Source organism: Schistocerca piceifrons, chromosome 7 (assembly GCF_021461385.2).
Source record: "Schistocerca piceifrons isolate TAMUIC-IGC-003096 chromosome 7, iqSchPice1.1, whole genome shotgun sequence".
In the NCBI taxonomy this organism is placed as follows: Eukaryota; Metazoa; Arthropoda; class Insecta; order Orthoptera; family Acrididae; genus Schistocerca; species Schistocerca piceifrons.
Genome location: NC_060144.1, coordinates 11,721,171 through 11,736,545, shown reverse-complemented (window position 1 = coordinate 11,736,545; position 15,375 = coordinate 11,721,171). Strand labels below are relative to the sequence as shown.

General features: G+C 39.1%; 1 protein-coding gene across 1 annotated transcript in view; it reads right to left on the bottom strand.

The window, feature by feature from the left end:
• The window catches only part of LOC124804976 (1-phosphatidylinositol 4,5-bisphosphate phosphodiesterase-like), a 543,720-nt gene that overhangs the window by 135,281 nt on the left and 393,064 nt on the right, over positions 1–15,375 (bottom strand). The window contains exon 16 of the mRNA XM_047265367.1: positions 10,328–10,492. Coding sequence (XP_047121323.1) covers positions 10,328–10,492 — 165 coding nt within the window. The remainder of the gene's footprint in view (positions 1–10,327; positions 10,493–15,375) is intronic.

Here is a 15,375-nt window from a genome sequence, read left to right as displayed (position 1 = left end):
TGCTGAGACCTAGATGCAAGACCTGTCCCATACATCCTCCTACCACCACCTACTCCAGTCCGATCACTAACATCACCTATCCCATCAAAGGCAGGGCTACCTGTGAAACCAGCCATGTGATTTACAAGCTAAGCTGCAACCTCTGTGCTGCATTCTATGTAGGCATGACAACCAACAAGCTGTTTGTCCGCATGAACAGCCACTGACAAAGTGTGGCCAAAAAACAAGTGGACCACCCTGTCGCTGAACAAACTGCCAAACATGATATCCCTCATCTCAATCACTGCTTCACAGCCTGTGCCCTATGGATCCTTCCACCAACACCAGCTTTTCTTAATTGCGCAGATGGGAACTTTCCCTGCAATACATCCTACGTTCTCATAACCCTCCTAGCCTCAACCTTCGTTAGTCACTGTCCTCACCCATCCACCCTCCTCCCTGTTCCCATTCCAGCACTACACAGCCATCATTTCAGCACCACACCCAGTCTTTTAATTTATTTTCATTTCTTTTATTTCTCTCCTTTCTGCTACTTACCCCCTCCCCCCTCTGCACCTTCTCTCCTACCATCCATCTAAACTGCATCGCCACTCCCATCATGCACTGGTGCTGCTGTTCGCAGTGTGGTTTTAGCTCTCTGAGACTGCAGGCGTGTGTGCAAGTTGTGTGTGTGTGTGTGTGTGTGTGTGTGTGTGTGTGTGTGTGTGTGTGTGTACTGCTGACAAAGGCCTTAATGGCCAAAAGCTTTGATTGTATGAATCTTTTTATGTGCCTATCGTGACTCAGCATCTCCGCTATATGGTGAGTTACAATACTAGATGATTATACTTGTACTTCATTTGGCAGTATATAGAGTATGGTGACTGGACATCCCATTTTTAATGGGACTCTTTCTTTTTGTCTATTGTGTGTGCCAAAAAACTTTTAATGGAATCTCAAATGCCCCATTTTTTGTAGGCCCATACTTGTCAACAATTTTAACTTTTTCATTTAGTTTTCTTTGGGTTTAATTTGCTTTATACATCCACTTTGTCTCACATGTGTTTCATACTTTCTTACTGAGAGTCAAGTGCACCTCAAATGCTCCAGGGAATGCAATTACTAACTCCTCTTTCTTAGCATCTCCAAATAAAGTTGAGATCCACTGTATTACTTCCAAGGAATCTAATCAGTCATTTATAATCAAGAAGGTAGTGTCTAATAAATCACACCAACATATCATCAAACCTAACAAACAATTCCTTGAACCAGAAGTTTATTTTCATAATTTACAAGAGCTAAAAAATAAACTAAATGAGTTAGAAATTTTAATTATAAGTGGAAATGATCTGTTAGATGTGCAGATATGGTGTATTAATGAATATTTCATGAGGTCTTTCAAAATAGAAAGTGCTGTACTACCACAATTCAAACTTGTGAGTCACTTATCAAGAAAACTGTCAGAGGTGGTGCGAGCTGCATACCTGTGACAGACATTACCACCACACCGTTAGACACATGCAGTTTCCGTAGTTTTGAAAAAGAATTAGAACTGTCAGGTGTAAAGCTTACAGACCTGAATATCTATACAATAACTGCTTAAAAATCACCCTATGGCAACATGAGCACTTTATACAAAAATCTAGCATTAGTAATAGAAAAAAATAAGTAACACGAAATCTTAGTCTCTTATTATGTGGTGATTTTAACATAAATTTTCTCTCAACAGACACTAGCTATTTAAGCTTCAAAAATATTATGAACAGCTACAACCTTGACCTGATGGTCAAATCTCTGACTAGAGTAACAAACCATGCTATTAGTTTTCCGGACCAGGTAGGCAGTAACATGAGTTTCACAGTATCCTCTGTACGTTTAGGATTCTCAGGCCACAATCCATTAGTTATGCAGGTTAACTTGCCAATAAACACACCTAGACCTAGAAAACTTCTTGTACAGAGGAGAAAGCTTAATAAAAACAACATACACACTTCCTTTTCTGATATGCAGAAAGAACACTGGCAAAATATATATGACGCTCGAACTGTTGACAGCAAAGAATCAATCTTAGACATTTCCTGGCTATTATCTTAACTGTCACTTTCCCTTACAAATAAAAAGTGTAAACAGGGACAGAACACCCTCCAACTGGATCACTCCCAGGAATCATCAGATCATATCAGAGTAATAAAGTATTTCTCTCTGTTAGCAAAATTGAGTTGGGCAGTAGTAAAGAATTTAGGAAATACTTTTCTTCTTATAAAAAGGTATTTAGAAATGTAGCTAGTGCACCCAAAAAGCTACAAATGATAACCTTCTCAAGCAATCATAAAATAAAAGCACATGCATGTGGAAAATCATTAATAGGAACACTGGTAGAGGAAAACAACATACGAGTAACATTAATCCAAAAGTTTGGCTTCCAAGGAAAGAAAACTACTGCTGATGCAACACAAGAATTATTAGCTCTTAGTCTGAAGCTTGTGTCAAAAAACTTCCAGACACAGGTATTTTACTAACTTCAAAAGGATATTTCACATGGTTAATCACAGCATATTGCTGCAAAAGATGTATTTCTCTGCAATAATAGTAACCACAGGCCACTGGTTTTAAAGCTGTCTGAAAGATCGACATCAGTATGTTGAAGTAAATGAAATCAAGCCCTCAGGAACAGCCACCACTACAAATACTTCCACATAAGCCATAAATCAAGGAATTCCCCAAGGCAGCCTTAGGCCCCTTGTTGTTTTTACATTACATAAAAGATCTTCCACATAGCCCATCAGACATCAAAACCCTTCTGTTTGACAATGATGCCACTATCCTCATATCTGCTACAGAAGAGACTCTCCAGTTTGCTGTAGATATAACCACAGATCAATTAAACTCATTGCTTAAAGATAAGCCAATACATACTAGAAATATGGGATTGCCACTATCATGGCACAAGATCAAAAACTTCTTTACAACTAATTCCCCACTCAACAAACTTGTACAGTAATGGTGTTAAATGTACGAGAATAAATTTATTCACTCACCAAGCAACATCAATAAAAGAAGTTCAGAAATAAATTTAAAATGAAACACTATTTTTACACCACTTGGGAATATTTGTACTCTGACTTGTCCTAATAAACAAAATAAATTTAAAATGAAACACTATTTTTACACCACTTGGGAATATTTGTACTCTGACTTGTCCTAATAAACAAAAGTATATTAAAACTTTCATCATTTCAGCCATTTTCATGTACATCTTATGCTATCCGTAGAAATAAAAGTAAAAAAATGCTACTGTTTGAGTATATAAGTCATCTTCCCTGCTCATGCAGCACATAAGAAAATAAGATAATAAACTATATGAAGTTGTACCTATTAGAACCTGTGTTATATAGGTAAAATATCACTATCAGTATTATAATGTTGCTGCTTTAGTAAAATTTTGTCAACACTCTGTATAACATTAATGTTGTGTATATTGTAATATGTATTATTGTGCTGACTTAGCCCATGTAACGTATATTTTTGTACTGAATTATTCCATACTAATTGTACAAGCTACCATACTTATTTGATCCATGGGACAAATAACAATAAATAAAATAGCTGTCGCATTTCAGCTAGTAAGTCTCCTTGGCGCTTGATCTATAATGAGACAGGAGAGTGAAAGTACACATTGACAGTAGAGGAAATGATGCACAGAAGTAACAAGGTTTTGTGAAAGCTTGTTATAGACATTAATGTTCAAACACCGTGCTTATCTGTAGTGACAAATATGAATTACCTACACACTGTTAGATCTCATAGATTAGCAGTAGCCAACCCACGACCAAATGTTTTCAGTTGTAGAAAGATTTGGAGAGCATGATTGCCAGGGAAACAGTCAAATGCTCTCTGTATTAAGGAAGGTCAGAACAGCACAAGAACATGCATCCTTGTATTACCTTTCTGAAAAATAATGTAATGGTAATCTTGAGGTTAGGGCACAGCCACTGGCCTCAACAAATCAGAAACATAACAGCTGAAGTCAAAATTACTGGCTATGTGTACAAGAGAAAATCATGTTGCATACCCAATGGCACCTATTCCATCACTGGGCTCTATGATGATGATGAATGCAATCTCATAACATTCATCCTCATCAGAACATCAACATATGGATACATCCATCATGGTGTTGTACACAGGACTGGAAATCATCTGAAAATACAACACTGTGCCACTACTATGTCCAGTGTTGTTACCGGGTGCACCACTGGTGACGCACCTCTTTCTACTGCCGTGTCAAGGAAAGCACAACAATGGCTGCCATTCTGACAATTTATGTTGCTCCATACCATTAGCATACTGCCTGTGTGTATATTTATCATTCAGCAAATAAGCCCAGTTCCTAACTCAAAAAAGTGAAATGACTGTATGATCCTTAATAACAGTGCATCTGTCCTCTCAGGCACCAGTAATCTGGGGCCTTCGAGAACCTGAATAGCTTTGAGTATGACCTTCCTGAGCCTATCAATTCGATGGGTCTCAACCAAAATGAAAATAGTATCATATAACAATAAACCACAGTCTCAATAGGCAATGATCATGTTCCTTTCAAATTTTGATGGGTGCTGGTTGACATTTCCCCTTCCTACATGAGGCACGATATGATCTTCTTACAGTGAACCAATACTCAAATGTGATTTATGACTGAGAATCCTGAAACATCATCTTTCTTTATATACAGAATGTTGATGGTGCTACACCTACTTACATTGTGCTGTTGCACTGAAATGATAACCATTTGTGTAATGAAACATCCAGCACACTTTACCAATTTTACATTTGTTGCTTACTGCCTTCACAGTGGTGCTGCAATTTTAACAGCCACCAGTGTATTATGAGGCTGGAGACAACGCCATTTAGTTCCTGGTTAGGATGCTACTTAGGAGATTGCTTACAGAACACCTGTGCAAACATATCCCAGAATATTACTGAAGTGTGTGTGACCCATACCAAACAAGATCAACATGATTATAGAGTGTACACTGAGGTGACAAAAGCCATGGGCCAGCGATATGAACATATACAGACTGCAGTAGTATCACATATGTTGTTAATGCCATCTTCAGTCCAGAGACTGGTTAGATGCAGCTCTTCATGCTACTCTATCCCGTGCAAGCTTCTTCATCTCCAAGTACCTACTACAACCTACATTCTTCTGAATCTGTTTAATGTGTTCATCTCTTGGTCTCCCTCTACGATTTTTACCCTCCACGCAGCCCTCCAATACTAAATTGGTGATCCCTTGATGCCTCAGAACGTGTCCTACCAACCAATCCCTTTTTCTAGCTAAGTTGTACCACAAATTCCTCTTCTCTCCAATTCTATTCAGTACCTCCTCATTAGTTACATGATCTACCCATCTAATCTACAGCTTTCTTCTGTAGCACCACATTTCGAAAGCTTCTATTCTCCTCTTGTCCAAACTATTTATCGTCCATGTTTCACTTCCATACATGGCTACACTCCATAAAAATACTTCCAGAAACGACTTCCTGACACTTAAATCTATACTCGATGTTAACGAATTTCTCTTCTTCAGAAACACTTTGCTTGCCATTGCCAGTCTACATTTTATATCCTCTCTACTTTGACCATCATCAGTTGATTTGCTCCCCAAATAGCAAAACTCCTTTACTACTTTAAGTGTCTCATTTCCCAATCTAATTCCCTCAGCATAACCCGACTTAATTCGAATACATTCCAATATCCTCGTTTTTCTTTTGTTGATGTTCATCTTATATCCTCCTTTCAAGACACTGTCCATTCCGTTCAACTGCTCTTTCAAGTCCTTTGCTGTCTCTGACAGAATTACAATGTCATTATCAAATCTCAAAGTTTATATTTCTTCCATGGGTTCTAATTCCTACACCAAATTTTTCTTTTGTTTCCTTTACTGCTTGCTCAATATATAGATTAACTAACATCGGGGATAAGCTACAACCCTGTCTCACTCCCTTCCCAACCACTGCTTCCCTTTCATGCCCCTCGACTCTTATAACTGCCATCTGGTTTCTGTTCAAATTGTAAACAGCCTTTTGCTACCTGTATTTGACCCCTGCCACCTTCAGAATTTGAAAGAGAGGGTTGATGTTGTTGTTGTGGTCTTCAGTCCTGAGACTGGTTTGATGCAGCTCTCCATGCTACTCTATCCTGTGCAAGCTGCTTCATCTCCCAGTACCTACTGCAGCCTACATTCTTCTGAATCTGCTTAGTGTATTCATCTCTTGGTCTCCCTCTACGATTTTTATCCACCACGCTGCCCTCCAATGCTAAATTTGTGATCCCTTGATGCCTCTGAACATGTCCTACCAACTGGTCCCTTCTTCTTGTCAAGTTGTGCCACAAACTCCTCCCCAATTCCATTCAATACCTCCTCATTAGTTATGTGATCTACCCATCTAATCTTCAGCATTCTTCTATAGCACCACATTTCAAAAGTTTCTATTCTCTTCTTGTCTAAACTATTCATTGTTCATGTTTCACTACCATACATGATTACACTCCATACAAATACTTTAAGAAAAGACTGCCTGACACTTAAATCTACACTCGATGATAGCAAATTTCTCTTCTTCAGAAACACTTTGCTTGCCACAGCCAGTCTACATTTTATATCATCTCTACTTCGACAATCATCAGTTATTTTGCCCCCCAAATAGCAAAACTCCTTTACTACTTTAAGTGTCTCATATCCTAATCTAATTCCTTCAGCATCACCTGATTTAATTTGACTACATTACATTATCCTTGTTTTGCTTTTGTTGATGTTGTTCTTATATCCTCCTTTCAAGACACCATACATTCCGTTCAACAGCTCTTCCGGGTCCTTTGCTGTCTCACAGAATGTTTCTTCCATGGATGCTGAAGAAATGAAAGAGGAAGCCGCCTTGTAGAATTTTGCACAGAGCACAACATAATCATAACTAACACTTGGTTTAAGAATCATGAAAGAAGGTTGTATACATGGAAGAACCCTGGAGATACTAAAAGGTATCAGATAGATTATATAATGGTAAGACAGAGATTTAGGAACCAGGTTTTAAATTGTAAGACATTTCCAGGGGCAGATGTGGACTCTGACCACAATCTATTGGTTATGACCTGTAGATTAAAACTGAAGAAACTGCAAAAAGGTGGGAATTTAAGGAGATGGGACCTGGATAAACTAAAAGAACCAGAGGTTGTACAGAGATTCAGGGAGAGCATAAGGGAGCAATTGACAGGAATGGGGGAAAGAAATACAGTAGAAGAAGAATGGGTAGCTTTGAGGGATGAAGTAGTGAAGGCAGCAGAGGATCAAGTAGGTAAAAAGACGAGGGCTAGTAGAAATCCTTGGGTAACAGAAGAAATACTGAATTTAATTTATGAAAGGAGAAAATATAAAAATGCAGTAAGTGAAACAGGCAAAAAGGAATACAAACGTCTCAAAAATGAGATCGACAGGAAGTGCAAAATGGCTAAGCAGGGATGGCTAGAGGACAAATGTAAGGATGTAGAGGCCTATCTCACTAGGGGTAAGATAGATACTGCCTACAGGAAAATTAAAGAGACCTTTGGAGATAAGAGAACGACTTGTATGAATATCAAGAGCTCAGTCAGATGGAAACCCAGTTCTAAGCAAAGAAGGGAAAGCAGAAAGGTGGAAGGAGTATATAGAGGGTCTATACAAGGGCGATGTGCTTGAGGACAATATTATGGAAATGGAAGAGGATGTAGATGAAGATGAAATGGGAGATATGATACTGCGTGAAGAGTTTGACAGAGCACTGAATGACCTGAGTCGAAACAAGGCCCCCGGAGTAGACAATATTCCATTGGAACTACTGACGGCCATGGGAGAGCCAGTCCTGACAAAACTCTACCATCTGGTGAGCAAGATGTATGAAATAGGCAAAATACCCTCAGACTTCAAGAAGAATATAATAATTCCAATCCCAAAGAAAGCAGGTGTTGACAGATGTGAAAATTACCGAACTATCAGCTTAATTTTTCTTTTGTTTCCTTTACTGCTTGCTCAATATATAGATTAACTAACATCGGGGATAGGCTACAACCCTGTCTCACTCCCTTCCCAACCACTGCTTCCCTTTCATGCCCCTCGACTCTTATAACTGCCATCTGGTTTCTGTTCAAATTGTAAATAGCCTTTTGCTCCCTGTATTTGACCCCTGCCATCCTCAGAATTTGAAAGAAAGTATTCCAGTCAACATTGTCAAAAGCTTTCTCTAAGTCTACAAATGCAAGAAATGTAGGTTTGCCTTTCCCAAATCTATCTTCTAAGATAAGGTGTAAGGTCAGTATAGCTTCAGGTGTTCCAACATTTCTACGGAATACAAACTGATCTTCCCTGACATTGGCTTTTACCAGTTTTTCCATTCGTCTGTAAAGAATTCATGTTAGTATTTTGCAGTCATGACTTATTAAACTGATAGTCTGGTAATTTTCATGCCTGTCACCACCTGCTTTCTTTGGGTTTGGAATTATTATATCATTCTTGAAGTCAGATGGTGTTTTACCTGTCTCATACATCTTGCTCACCAGATGGTAGAGTTTTGTCATGGCTATGTCATATATACAAGGTATAAAAGAGCAATGCATTGATGGAGCTGTCATTTGTACTCAGGTGATTCATACGAAAACGTTTCTATTGTGATTATGGCTGCACAGCAGGAATTAAAAGACTTGGAACATAGAATGTTTGTTAGAGTTAGACATATAGAACATTCAATTTCAGAAACTGTTAGGAAATTAAATATTCTGAGATCCAAAGAGTCAAGAGTGTGCTGAGAATACCAAATTTCAGACATGGGCAATGCAGTGGCCAACGGCCTTTTCATAATGACTGAGAGCAGAGCTTACAGCATGATATCACTTGCAGTGCCTCTCCTGGACTCGTGACCATATCGGTTGGACCATAGATGATTGTAAAACCATGATTTAGTCAGATGAGTCCCAATTTCACTTAGTAAGAACCAATGGTAAGTTCCAAGTGTGGTACGGACCCCATGAAGCCATGGACCCACATTGTCAGCAAGGCATTGTGCCAGCTGGTAGTGGCTCCATAATGGCGTGTGGCATGGTCTGCGTTCACATGAAATGGACATGGTCCTCTGAACCAACTGAACCAATTGTTGACTAGAAATGGTTATGTTCAGCTACTTTGAGACCATTTGCGGTCATTCATGGAATTAATGTTCCCAATCAAAGACAGCATTTTTTATGGATGGCAATGTGCCTTGTCACCAGGCCACAATTATTCGCGACTGGTTTGGAGGACATTCGTCAATGTGAGCACCCTACGTGAATCCCATCGAATATTTATGGAACGTAATTGAGAGGTCAGTTCATGTACAAAATCCTGCAATGGCAACACCTTCTCAATTACAGATGGCTATAGAGGCAACATGGCTCAGTATTTCTCCAGGGGACTTCCAACGACTTGTTGAACCCACGCCACATCACACTGCTGCACTATGCTGGGCAAAAGCAGGTCCAACACAGTATTAACAGGTATCCCATGACTTTTGTCACCTCTCAGTGTATACCAAGAGAGGCATCATGATTGGTTTGTTCTCCCCCTGAAAAGTATCACATGGAAGCTGAAAAACCTGAACTGGCAGAAGCTTGAAAATAGTCTTAATTAATACTGTGAAAGCCTACTTACAGAGTTTCCAGAACCAGTACCAAGTGAATAATATTGGAATACAATACAGCCCCCTACAATTGCTTTCACTGGGGCTACTAGGACAAGATTAGACTAATTACAGCAGACATAGAACCATTTAAGCAGTCATTCGACCTGTGCTCCAAACACAAATGTAAAGGGACAAAACTTTAATATGTGGTACAAAGGAATGTATCTTCTGCCATGCACCTCACAACGGTTTGCAGAATATGCTTGTAGATACAGAAATGGGAAATTGTCAAAAAATCCTTCTAATTATATCCATAAATTGGAAATACATTGTGATTAAATTGATCATTTTCAAATTTAATATTCATTGTGTTCTTAATGATTACTGTTTCAGGTAGGTAGAAGACTCTTTCATTAGTATTTGTCATGAACTGTAATGTAGTTTTCTGTTAAGAAATTCATTTCTTGAACATCATTTTCCTTTGCCTTTCTCTGCTGTTCTTGTTTCAATATGGAGTGATATTTCATCTGTGAACGTATCAAATAATTGCTACAACACTGAAATTTCCAATGGCTTCTTGAATTTTATGCTATTATTTGGATTCACAACAATGAAATAATGCAATTTATCAGGCATGGCAACCACATATTTTAAAAGGACCTTACCTTTTTGAACAGGAATGGTTCTGCATTGTATACTGGATTCAGGCCATTTCCTGTAACCTTGGACGTTCTGAACTCATCCCTGATTGTATCTGTTGGCAGACCATACATTTCCACTACTACATAAGTAGTAACTTTCTTGTCGGCCAGAAACTGACCAGATATGACCTGTAATGAATGCTACTCAGAATTTAAAGGAATTTCACAAAAGATTACAATATAATAATAATAATAATAATAATAATCAGAAACTGTAAATTTGAGGATAAAATATATAAAAATATCTGATTACTGGTCTTTTATCTTAAGCTTCATAAGCCTAACATTTATTTGCCATTCTTGAAATAAAATTTTCAGTTGTAATTATAGCCAGTATGTGTGTTGTGTGCAGTTAAATAGTTTGCAGCTATTTTAAAATAAGAAGCAGATCAGTGCAAATACTGATCATCATACAATAGATGCTGAGAGATAAAGAAAGAATAATGTGATAGGCTTTCTGTTTTATACTTTCAAACTCATGGAAGCAGTAATGGTTAACACACACACACACACACACACACACACACACACACACACACACACACACAGAGAGAGAGAGAGAGAGAGAGAGAGAGAGAGAGAGAGAGAGAGAGAGAGAGAGTGGAGGGCGCTGAAGTGATAAGGTGGTAAGGGGGGGGGGGGGGGGAGAACAGAGGAAGAGACAAAGGGAGAGGTGGATGTGAGTGTATAAAGAGCGAAGTGAGGGATACAGACCCTGGGGTGGTGGAGATGGATGTTAACACAGAAGCTAGCACAGATAGAGGCTAGGGGGCTAGGGGGACTGTGGGGTTGACAATTTCCACCTCTGTAATGCAGAGATCCAGTGTTGGGGAGAAGGGTCCAGATGGCATGGGCTGTTAAGTAGCCATTGAAATCAAACATGTTGTGCTCAGCAGCATGCACCAGTGGGTTGTCAACTCGTCAACTCTGCCCTCAGCCACAATTTGGCAGTGGCCATTCACTCAAATGGACAGATAGTTGTTAAAACACACACACACACACACACACACACACACACATATATATACAGACAGAGTGCACAAGTGGATGGATAGATGATGGTTGTTAACAAACACACACTGTGCATAAGTTACAGCAAAGCTGGTATTTGAAATGACTGCTTTCATAGGTTTCCCTGGAGTGTTGGGACAGTGTAGAACGTAGTCATCCTGGACAATGTAGTCATTTGTGTGTGTGTGTGTGTGTGTGTGTGTGTGTGTGTGTGTGTGTATGGTGGTTGGGGGGGGGGGGGGGGAGTTGCAGGGTTGCAGGCATGCACCGTTTTAGTTAGCTCTGAAACAGACCATTGTCATCCATAAGCTTAGCAATGTGTCTAGTCTTGTTTATATACCTATTGACCTCCTAATGCCTCAACTCCATGGCGAATTGTTACCTTTACTTCTTCTATTAATTGTATTCCTCCCAGGACTTCTCGTTATTATATTCACATTGCCATGTGATTGTGATTCATCTTATTATCCCATGTCATCTATCATGGATTGCTGTTTTGAGTTCTACACCTGTTTCCATGCTCTCTTATTTAAATTAGGTATACTCTTTGTTCTGAAGATCTAAATTGAGGAGACCATCAAAGACACAGAACATTGTAAGACAAGAATACATAATACATATTCAAGAGTTATGCTAGTGCCTGTCCCAAATATCGTAAATGAAATGCTCCTGATATCACAAGCTCTCCTGTTGTGAGAGTGATGCATATAAATGCAGTAATGAAACATTTGGAGAGTGTACAGACACAGGAACAGAACAACAGGTAGCAGGGAGGTGTCTACTTAAGTATTAGAGTTGATACCAATGGAAACGCAAATATCTGAACACTCATTCCAGAAATTTTAGATAACACTACAGGAGAAAGCCTCTCAAAAAACATTAACATGTGCAGGAATGATATACCAACAATGAACAGAAAAATGAGTCACTCCAAATGTCATATCAGGAGAGTCAGAGCATGTGGTGTACAACATTGAAATAACAGTTCCCTAAAGATTAGTACTCAAATTACAAACTAGTAATACTGAGTTATAGGCAAGCAGTATGACAAACAAAAATAAGTGCAACAAAAGAAAAAAAGGAAAAAAAAGAAATAAAAACAAAAACATAGAATGAGAAAAATGTTTGAGGGTGCAGAGAAATAAGAGAGAGGCAGGATGAAGCAAACACTAGAAATTATAAATGAACCCATAGCTTCCCAGATCATTTTTTTTGTCACACACTGTACCAGGTGTGGTATGACCACCATACCCATAAATGTAGCATTTATCTAAACAATTCAGTTCTTTATGTAAAAAGGTATGCTAATACCACACAAAAATATATTCAAATAAATTTAAAAGTTTATGTGGGGGGAAAAAACACATGTCAATAGAAAACTGCACAAAATGAACATAACATTAAATAATAATGTTAAAACTATAAAAACTCAATAACCCTGCACTCTAACTTTTACTTTTTGCTACATCTTTATTGTTTATTACACAAAAACACAAGAAACTCTCACAAAACATTTTGAAAAATAAAAATTACACTAGTACATTTTATAAAGTTAATGGTATAGATAAAAAATCTACTCACCAAGTGGTGGCAAGAGAACATACATATGAAAGATATTACAATTCACAAGCTTTCGCAGGGAGTGACTCCTTTTTCTGTCAGATGGGTTGAAGGAAAGGACTCAGGTTGGGGAAGCCTTACTGGACAGGATGAGTAGGAAAGATTGATTGTTGGGGACTCCACCGGATGAAATTTGAAAACCTGGGAGCTTAGAGGTGGAAAATATGGTAACATGCAAGACAGAGATTATTGCTAAAAAATCATAAACAGATTAATAAGAATGAAAAGCTAAATGTATTGTATGTGATAGACGTGGAAGGGAGAAAGAGAAAGATAGACATGTCAGGAGGAGGAGGAGATTAGCGTTTAACGTCCCGTCGACAACGAGGTCATTAGAGACGGAGCGCAAGCTCGGGTTAGGGAAGGACGGGGAAGGAAATCGGCCGTGCCCTTTCAAAGGAACCATCCCGGCATTTGCCTGAAAGGATTTAGGGAAATCATGGAAAACCTAAATCAGGATGGCCGGAGACGGGATTGAACCATCGTCCTCCCGAATGCGAGTCCAGTGTGCTAACCACTGCGCCACCTCGCTCGGTGAGACATGTCAGAAAGTGGAAGATGTAGGAAACTAAAAGGAAGTGAAGAAAGAAATAGTTACTGAGAAGAAATTCTGAGACCAAATAAATTAACATAAACTAAGACCAGGTGGGTGGCACACTGTGCAACAGAATATTGTGTGCTGCCAGAACACACGCTCTGCCTATGCCCATTCGTCATAGCTGGTAACTTAGTGGTATCATGCGGGATGTAGAAGGCTGAACAGTGTTTACATAACAGCTGGTATATGACCTGTGTTGTTTCACAGGTGGCTCTCCCTTTGACAGTATATGTTTTGCCAGTTACAGGTCTGGTATAGGTGATGATAGGAAGGAGGATATGGCAAAACTTGCAGCGGGGACAGTCACATGTGTAGGAGTCATAGGATGAGGAGACGGGTGGAGAGGAGCATATGATCTGACAAGAATATTGTGGAGATTGGGAGGGTGACAAAAGATATTCTAGATGCAGGGGGAGGGGGGGTGGGGGGGGCCCAGAATCTTGGACAGAATTATCCTCATTTCAGGGCATGATTTTAGGAAGTCATAGTCTTGTCAAAGCAGCTGATTAATACATTCAACACCGGTACAGTATTGAGTGACAAGGATGGATCAGCTGTACCAGGACTGCATGCGATGGCCTGGGAAATTTCTTTTGAACTAGGCTGGTGAGATAATTACATCCATTTAAGGCTGAGGAGAGAATGGCGGTGTATTGCTGTAAAGAGTCTGCCTTGTGAACATATGTGTTTACCTTAAATACCACGACTGTATGGGAGGGAACATTTGACAGAAAGGATGGCAACTGTGCGAATGTAAGTACTGTTGTTTGTTAGTAGGTTTAATGTGAACAGAAGTGTGTAATTTACATTAATTTCTTCAGTCTTAGCATTTCTTCTCATAAATCTCCTTTTTTTCAGACCTCTTTAGGTTTCTTCATCTTTCATTTTCTGACCTGTCTGTTTTTCTCCATCCCCTCCCATATCTATCACATAAAACACACTTATCTTTTAGCTCTCATTAATTCATGTACAATGTTTTAGCAGTAAAATCTGTCTTGCATACTATCATAACTTTCACCTTTAAGCTCTCATGTTTTCAAATCTTGTCTGGTGCAGTCCCCAGCAATCAGTTTCCTTCTCATCCCATCTGATAAATCCCCCTGACCTTGGCTTCTCAGCAAACTTCCTAAACTCTGCCCCTTTCCATAAATGTCACCAGTCATTTTCCTTCACCCCTCTGTTTCTCCTTCAATCCTGCTGCCAGAAGGAAGAGTCACTGGCTCTGAAAGCTTGCAAATTATAATACCTTTTATACATGTGTTCTCCGTCGTTGGGTGAGTATATTTATCTATGCACTTACATTGTGTTTTCAAGAACTGATTAGTTTCGTTGGTATATTAAAACTTTTTAGATTTTCAATTTCCTTCTCAGAACTTTTCTTTGCACTCACTGCAGCTTTCTGTAGAGAACTCAAGGTAGTTTGGCTTCTTGCAATATTGGGAAACATAAGACATCTTCCTCTTCTTCACTGGGCCACAGAGGGAACATGTTTCACATTTTTCTAGTTGTTCTACAATGACTTCTGCTCTTGGTTCTGCTATACCAAAACACAGTAAATGGATGCACAACATCCACAGGGTATGTAAGTGTTGTTGACTCGCTTTTCCATCTGTGATGACACCAATGTGTTTGCAAGCTTCTACAAAAAATTAAAGTGGAAGACTTGGATGCTGTCTCTGTAGGAACTGTGAAAAATAAACACATTCATCCCACTTACGTCCAATCTGCAGAAAAACAATGCCATTAGACACCAATAGGTATATCACGCAGTTGAATACTTGGC